General features: G+C 40.9%; 1 protein-coding gene across 5 annotated transcripts in view; it reads left to right on the forward strand.

The window, feature by feature from the left end:
• Nucleotides 1–8,125, forward strand: part of CFAP57 (cilia and flagella associated protein 57) — a 25,653-nt gene extending 17,528 nt beyond the window's left edge. For 2 of the 5 annotated variants that reach the window (XM_068952802.1, XM_068952801.1), the window contains 6 exons: nt 61–204; nt 1,217–1,333; nt 2,325–2,459; nt 2,543–2,686; nt 6,463–6,589; nt 6,864–8,125. In XM_068952802.1, the coding sequence (XP_068808903.1) occupies nt 61–204; nt 1,217–1,333; nt 2,325–2,459; nt 2,543–2,686; nt 6,463–6,589; nt 6,864–7,066 (870 nt within the window). In that variant the 3' untranslated portion in view covers nt 7,067–8,125. Of the gene's footprint in view, nt 1–60; nt 205–1,216; nt 1,334–2,324; nt 2,460–2,542; nt 2,687–2,812; nt 3,601–6,462; nt 6,590–6,863 lie in introns of those variants that run through there. The other 3 variants (XM_068952799.1, XM_068952798.1, XM_068952800.1) reach the window with 3 other exon arrangements.
• Nucleotides 8,126–8,883: the final 758 nt, after the last annotated feature.

Below are 8,883 nucleotides of genomic sequence, written 5' to 3' on the forward strand. Positions count from 1 at the left end.
CCAAGGAATCTGTTCAAGAGTGCTATGTCTGATTCAGATCTCCATACCCATTTCCCCCAGGAGAAGCGGATATATGACCTAAAAAAGAAAAATCAGGAACTGGAAAAGTTCAAGTTTGTACTGGATTACAAAATAAAGGAGCTTAAGAAGCAAATACAGCCACGTGAAAATGATATCATGCTAATGAAGGAGCAGATCCGTGAGGTGAGCATCACAATCATTTGGCGTCTGCTACTCAGCCCTTTGTTTAGTTACAAAGATGGCCAGGCAAATCCCTTGGAAGACTCTACCCTATTTGTTCCTTGACTTCTTTGAAGGATACACAGCACTGATTCTATAACTTTGTTTCTAATAATAGTTATGCACAGTAGCTGCTATTTAGTTTTGTATCACGTGCTACCAGTGATGGATATGGTTACTTAAACTCCTGTTTCAGTATGTAGTGCCAGACTCTTCAGTAATGTCGGTTTTGATTAAAAATACCTTTCATCCATATGTGGTTGCCTCCACATACCCTGTAGAGCTTGCGAGACACTGCCTTTCCTGGTTACTATATCCACATTACTATAATGTCTCCACTAACGTGCCTTTAGCTCAGTCAAATTAGGACTATGGTGACATAGCTAATCAGTGACCTGCTAGTTCTCCTAAGTCTGTTTATTCAGAAGAAAAGCCTTTTTAAATAAAATGCACGCTAATGACCATTTTATATGCATGTCAGACTAGCATGAAGAAGGTCCAATCCTCTCTTTTGGTCACAAACTCACATTAGTAAATGCTGGAGTATACTTAGGGCCTCTTATCCACCTGTTTTGCATAAGCAGTCACAGATTTTCATGCGTTTGTTTCTTTTCCGTGCTGAGTTCTTCTCATTGCTGCGCTTATTCTTTCCAGTATTGACTGTTAATTTCCACCTCCACCCATCTTTATTCTGATAGAACAGTACAGCTCCACTGCAGCTCAGGCAAATGAAGGAATGTCACTTAAATACCCGTCACGGAAAAGGGTGTTGACTATCCAGTTATGCATTTTCTGTATGTTCTGGCAGAGGGCAGTGTTGTTCCAAAACTGACTTGAAGTTTTGCGTTGCAATTCAACCCGAGGGGGGACCTACTCCCTCATGTCTGTACTTTCATTCTGTGGTTGTCTTGTTTTGTGTTATTTTTTCAGTAATGTCTACTTTTAGTCTTGATTTCCTCCTCCTGTTTCCTTTCAGATGGAGGGGGAACTGGAACGATTCCACAAGCAGAACGCGCAGTTGGAACTGAACATCACAGAGCTGCAACAGAGGCTAAAGGCAACTGACCGCGAGGTGCACAGAGAGAGGCAGAAGGTATGGCATATGACCACTGTGCAGTGGTCCACAGTTCCTGCAGAATGAAGCTTGTGGGGATAGGACACTGCAGAAGCATTAATCTGAGCAAAATGCTCCTTTATGGATCCTGTGTACAAGGTCCACGAACAGGAGAGTCTCTGGTAAGTGGAGACAAAGGCAGAAAACTTTCAAGCGTGCAACTGCATTGGAGAGTTGATATTAAACAATTCCATCTGTTTATATGTAAGTTTGTTCAAAACGTCAACACGTATATTCTCCCAGGTTTAAAAGAGCAGTGAGGTAGATGCCTAACGTACTGCTCCTTCCTGCCCAAGCTTGAAATCTCAGGACAGTGGACCCAAATAGGAGCAACATGTGGGCTAGCACCTACAATGATATGCAGGTGTTAATAGGATGAAATGAAGGGTGGGCTTATTCACGGAGAAGACAAGGGCTCCTTGTGTTTGAGAACAAGTAGGTCAGATGTGAGGGAGCCAAAAGGACTGAAATTGAAGGTGAAGGAGCTTAGCAGGCAGTGCAAGACTGGAGAATAAGGGACTGTCAGAAAGCAAATAAAAGTGAGAAGGGAATCTTGATGTGAAATTATCAAGTTGTGCATGTGTCTGATATATCCTTTGTCCCTTGCCATCTCTCATTAACTGTTTACATCTTGTTTCTAAATAAGAATGTAGGTTGTTTGGGAAAGGATGTTGTGGGACAGTGTTCATGACAGTAGGCCGCTGTTCTTCACTTGAGGTCTCTGGGTGCTGGCACTGGCATTACCTCATGCAAGTATCTTGGATTAAGTGTTACTGCTAAAACTGTCACTACTATTCTACATGCAGCGCTCACAGCTCCAGTAGGTTTTCTTTAGTGACATATTTTTAAAAAATTAATGGACTTAAAGTATATGAGAGCTTTTCACCAATTCAGCTAGACTTTCAAGGTATTACACGATGTATAGTGCTCTGATCAGTCAAATAAGAGTGTACCTACATAACTCTTGCAGGAACAAAATATGAAAGCTCTCGTCAAACGATTTAAAACAGATCTTCATAACTGTGTGGGCTTCATTCAGGATTCCAAAAAACTGAAGGATGGGATCTGTGAGCTCTACACCAAGTATGTGCATCAAACAGACATGGTGAGTCAGGGCCTTTGTCTTCTCCTTGCAGGTAAGCTTATCTGGTAGTGTAATTATTGAGGCAACATGCTCTTGCCCCTCAGGTGGAGACTGTAGGGTTAGACACAGATTTGCAGCAGGAGTACCTCAGACAGCGAGAGTATCTTGAGAGGAATTTGGCAACCTTAAAAAAGAAGGTGGTGAAGGAAAGTGAAATCCACCGAGCCGATTACGTGCGTATCATGCAGGTAATGAGCCTTTTCCCTGTGGTGTGGGGAGGGAAGAAGGAAGCAACTGCACAAAAGAGACTTCAGCAGCCTTGCTGCTATAGTTTCTTAGGACTTTGAAACAATTTTTGTTTGCTCCCTTGCCAGATATTCCTAGGTGTATCAAATGCTTCCATTCAAGGGTAATATTCATTGAGCTACTGAAGTTCTGCAATTTCCTAGACAAAAAGAACAAGACCTCTGAAGCAAGAAATTGCTGCTGTTACGTGAGCTGACTTTTTTGGTGATATAGTCCCACAGCCACTTGCCTGAATTCGAAAACTTTCTGCTTTTCACATCCAGGTTTTCACAGGAAGTTCAAAAACACATGATGAATACGCCCATTAGTACGAAGACCTCTTGCTCAGAATCTTTGTTCCTTACGGGGCAAGATAAGCTTGTGCCTGCTGGGCCCAAAGATCCCACGTGTTTTCTCCTGGAGTGAGAGAATGTAAAGCCCCACAGCTAACTTCCTGGGAGGGCAACACTTCCACACTCTGTTATTACCACGATCTCCTTCTGCTCAGTCAGCATTTCCCTTTCCCCTCGCTAGCCCTTTCTTCATTGTTCCTTTAATATGCTTCCTCAGGATCTTTATACCCCTGTCTCCTCTTAAGTCCTCTATTCTTTGCTCTTTCTTCATAGCTGTCCTTCAGGCCCAGGCAGCAGTGATCTTCTTCGCTGGCCCTGTTTTAGTTTCTGTACTACTTCTTTGGGTTAGAAATTTCCTTGTGGCACAAAAGGAGATGGCTTCAAAAAATAACCTGGAAAATTTCCCTGCTGGAATAGGGTGGCAGATGGTGCTCACAATGATAATACTTGATGTCTTGGATCAGTAAGCCTAACATGAAATGATGTTTAAAACTGAATAAATAAAACATCTGGGAGATGAAGATATCAAAGGTTCTAACCAGCCTGGTTTCTTCAAAAAAAAAAAAAAAAAAAGGCAGTTCTCTGAAGTCTAGTAGATTAATGAGTCTTTATGGCCAGGAGGAATTATCATGGTCTTCCAGTCCTTCACAGTGGTCTTTTAAGACTAGTTTAGATGAACTTCCGGCAGGGCTTTCTTTGAACACGTGAATGACATCTTGAAGGCCTTCTACCTCTGTGTTTCTATTAGTTCTCAGTTGCAATTACATTTTCAGAGCTGTGCGTTCCTCTTTGAGTGACTATTCATAGGTACATTTCATTAGTGACTGTTGCAACAGCTGATGATAACCATCAAGATAATTTTTAATTATTCTTGCCACTTGGTAAGTTGCTTGTTGTTAGTCTGTTAGCTTTCCCTCCAAACCTTGTATCTTCATAATGGCTTCTTCAGTCACTCGGATACATAGGAACAGGCACACTGAATAATCTTGAAGTAACAGTACTTATAAAGTATAAGAAAGAAGCACATCTAGCATGATCCTTTCTATAATATGTCCTGCGTGTCGCTGGCAGTCAGCACTGTAGGGGCTTCCTAGGCTGTAGATTGCATCCAGACATCATGTGCAGCCCTTTCGGATGGCCTCATCCTACATGCATTCAACCAATCCCTTTTTTGAAACAATTTCTGCTTTGCCACGTCCTTTGACAATAAGTTTTATAATGTACAGTTATTTTAATTCACTGCACGATCATTTTGTTGCCGTGCAGACTTTCTGTGAGATTGCAAAGGCTGAATTAAAGGCTTATCTCTCCAGATAGCATGCCGCTGCAGAAAAATATTGTCACTGTCAACAAGCAGCCTTTTGACATACAGCAAGCTAGACAAGACATTTCTACATAGCACAGACTACCTCATACAGGAGACTATGTATTATGCTGTGCAGTGGACCTAAAGCAAGATCTTGAACTGACAGCAGGCGTTGAGCTACATCAGTTTACTCAGAGTAAACTTAGGACTCATGCCCAAAGAAGTGCAGCTAAACAAAAATGGTGTGCTATGATCCTGAAAGCTGGTCAAAAGAGCATCGTTCTGACTGAGTCTTGGGAGTTATCCTCCTCATGTGTTCAGGATCAAGCTCTGGGATAAATGCATAATTGTCAAATTTCATCTGTGTTTAAAGACTTGAATTAATCAAGTCGGAGTCTGCAAAATACTATGGTTTACTTATTTCGGAGCGGGCTCCAGAAGCTCATCAACTCATCCTGCATCTGGAGTCTAACACAATCACTGCAAGTACAACTATTCTTGCACAACAAGTTCAGACCTTAACACGTTCCACAATCTGCCTCTATGTCAGTGTCTGGTTCTGTGGAGGGGTAACCTTCAGCTGAGGGGAAACTCAAGCACAGTCAATATATTTTCCTTAGTGTAAAGTATTTAGAATCTTGCCACATGCATGCACCTTGAGTTACTGCTGCTGGCTTGAATTCCTGGAGCGCATTTATGTACAGGTAATTGCTGTAATTGCAGTGCCTTGTTACTAACCAGTTCTGAGTTGTCTGATTGTACTGCATTGACTCTCGTATGATGCTAATACTCTATCAGTATACTGTATAGAAACAAATTATGTGCCTTATAGAAACCTCGCAGAACATGGGTGTATCAACCCCAATTGCCATCTCATCAAAAAAGTCAAGATTTGAAAAGACACCTTTTTCATAGGAAAATGTCATTAATCTTTTTTTCTGATCTCCTACTGTTTTGCTGAGTTCCCAGTTGCTTGGGATTGGCATTAGGTGAGGCAGCCTATGTTTGCCTTTTGGCCATTTATCCTTTTAAAATATGCCCATACTTAGTGAAGTTCCAGAGGCTGGAACGATGCTGTGTTCTAAAACGCCTGAAAAACCACTGCAGGTAGTTGAGGTCATTGCTATTCTTGGTACGAGTATGGTAGCAGCTGTTGAACATTCCCACTCACTGTTGATATGATAAGGTAGTTCGTTGTCTTTGTATGAGACAAATATACAATTCCACTTCTCTTGAGGTCAGAACAGAAATATCTAGTTAATGGTGCTCCTGTTTCTGAATCACAGGCAACAGTTTTATTATCCTTCACCAATATCAGCTCCATACTGTTATTGTTGAAGTCTTTGAAGCTGTCAATACAGTGGGTAAAAGAGAACCCTATTACACTCATCTGTACTTTCACAACTATTTCAGCAAGATACTTTGTAGCAGGCTATTAACAAATTATACGGTTGATCTTCTGTAGATTGAAAATTGACTAAAAAAAGAAAGAAAGATGAATAAATGGCCAACTTTTTCCCATACCAAATGTTAGCAGTAGGTATTTCAAGGCTGCATATGCTGTATATATTTCTTAATAATTTAAAAGCAGTGTTGGAAAGTGATGTTAGTCATAACTAATGAAGAGGACTCTGAAGAAATGCAAGGAGATACAGTTAATTTAGATGAACAGACACGTGGTGGCAAATGAAAAGTAGAATAATGCATGCTGGAGGGAGAAATGGGAATTCTTCACATTAATTCTGAATTAATTGAATCCATCTCAGAAAGGGATCTGAACTTCAATGTGGAATTGGCAAGGAAGATGATGTCTTAAAGTGCAGCTGCAGTCAGAAAAACAAAACAAATACTAGCTTCTTGAGGAAAGTAGTGAGAACACTGTCATGTTTTACACCAAATCTGTACTGTAGCCGTGTCTGAAATATTGTATGGTGTACTGATAGCCCTAGATCAGTAAGCATATAATATCTTCCGCTTGTGATACCGATTCTGCTTTCCTATGGATAGGAAGATATGTATTGCCAAGCCAGAAGATATGTATTACCTGTGCTTTTTGTCATGTAGCATATTGTTATTGCAGGAAAATGTGAGTCTGATTAAGGAGATTAATGAGTTGCGGCGAGAACTGAAAGTGACCCGCACCCAGGTACATGATCTCCAGTCAACACTGGGATTAACCAAGAAAAAGCAAGTAATTCGAGACCCAGGTGCATGTCTCCATATTATCAGTTTTCATTCCAGAAGCCCTCTTTGTTCTCTGCAAACAGTTCTGTTACTCTCTCTGTATAGTTCCAGCTTGTCTGCCTGGTGGTATCTGTTACATTGTAATATAGGTTGTAGAAACTGCTGAATACTTCAGAGTCTTACTGTTTAGCTCTGTTCTTTCAGTCCTGAAAGATGACTTTCCTTGCTCGTTCCCAAGAACCCTGCAAGCTGGGATCTTTGTTACTCTGTTCTCTCCTCTCTGATTTTATCTTCTAGCTCCCTCCAGTGAACTGCTGACCAGCCCAGCTGTGCTGAGGTTGAATGCAGAGAAGGAAAGTGAAAAAATCATAGAAATGCAACAGCTAGAAATTCAACGCCTGCGAGACCAAATCCAAGAGAAGGGGCAGGTCCTTGCAATTCAGCCTGTCTCTGCTGGAAGGCTTCCTATGCTGAACGTGGAAGGAAGCCACAGGACATAGCCAGAATGAGCTGGTTCAAGAACACCTTAGATTACTATATTCTCCTGGCAAGATCAGAAGTCTGACGGCATTGATTAGGCTTGCCCTATCCTAAAGTCTTCCACTAGGAGCATTTATGCAGCGCTCACTACTCTGAAACACAAGGCACTTGCCTTCTCTCCGTCTTTCTTTCCTGGAATCTACTCTTTCCCTTAAGCATGCATGGTCTGAAACCTGCCTGCTGCCTAGGAGTCAAGAGAAAAACAAATAAACTTATGTTAATGCAAGTCTGATCGTTGTGCCTTCATGCTAGGGCAGGTACACACCTCTCCTGAAAAATACCATGTCCTAGTCCAAAAGACCTAGTCAAGCTCTGTGAACCTTTTCTGCTAGAATTTTTATTTGGTGCCATATCATGCTGCAAAAATAAGAATCAGCCTTTTATTTGCAAGTATTGAATTGCCTATCTGTACACATGACTCTTATTCCAAGCACCTATCTAGTCACAGACTAAAAATAACTAGCCTGTGAAGGTAGCCTTTAACTAGTGGTCAAGTATACTTGAGCTGGAGCCCTTGCTCAAGCTCCTGCCTCATGTCTAGAGATGTGTTGTCTCATCTATTGTAATCATTTCAGTGGAACAAAAGGGTAGCCCAGTTTCAGACTCTGAAATCTGCAGTGAAGTCCAAACCTTATGTTGTAACTCTCCTGTTATTTAGATATATTCATCTTTGCCTATCTTCTTTCTAACATCTGCTACTGCTCCAGTTTACTTCTTCAGTGAAATTCTGCTAACAAGTTGCTTTGCTGTATACTCATGCATAAAAAAGAAAAGGAGTCATCTACCTAATAATTAGGGAAAAAAGAAAGAGAATTTTTGCACGCTTTGTTGTTAGTGCGTGATACACACCTGCCTCGCTGAGGGATGGTACTTGTACATCGTAAGCCTAAGCTACTGATTGAGATGGGAACTGTATGGTGCTCTAACTGTCAGTGCATTATTGTTTCCATTTCCTATTCTGAACTGTTGAGAAGTGACATGTGCTTTCTACATACTCCTAATAATACTTTTTGGAAGATCATGGTGTCAGGACTGGATAATGTGTAAGCTGTATTACCATTAGCGATAGCAGACTCCTTTCCAGGCTAACACCATGGTAAAACAGATGATTCCATGAGCTGCTGCAGCCTAGATGTCAGCTGAATGTTTTGTCCGTGAATGAGGAATGAAATTTCTTTAGTCCTACTTTTTTATTTTGCAGCCTTAACCTGAATGAAGCTCAAGTTTGACAGGAACAAAAGGAAGAAATAGAAATGGAATGGGTCTCTTAATGGGAACACTTAACACTGTTTCTTCCTTCCCCCCTCCCCATATAATCATCTTGATGCTTCCTGTACAGAAAGAGGATGTAATTAATGTAATTATCAAATATTTTAGAAACTAGTTCTCTTTTAAATGTTCAGAACACACCCATTTTAATTTGCTAGACTTCCATGTGGTATAATTTTCCCTTCACTTTGTCAGAGTAAATTGAGTGGTAGAAGCCACTGCTTTAGTAGATGTGGTTTTAGACAAATGGAATCAATCTTTCTAAAAAAGAAGAACCCTGTCCTAATAAGAGGAAGAAGCATATGCAAGTGAAACATGATTTCTGAGTGGTGATTCATATGCTTAAAAGTATGCCCCTGTGTCACCCTCATTAGAAAGATATAATTTTAAAGACAGTACAGGGCCTGCTGGTTGAAGCCTAGATAGACAGCTGGCAAACAGGATTCAAGAAGATTTTGAACTTGATCTTGGCTGGAGAGAGGCAACTAAAATATTGTTTATAAGGGAG

Source organism: Struthio camelus, chromosome 8, assembly GCF_040807025.1.
Source record: "Struthio camelus isolate bStrCam1 chromosome 8, bStrCam1.hap1, whole genome shotgun sequence".
In the NCBI taxonomy this organism is placed as follows: Eukaryota; Metazoa; Chordata; class Aves; order Struthioniformes; family Struthionidae; genus Struthio; species Struthio camelus.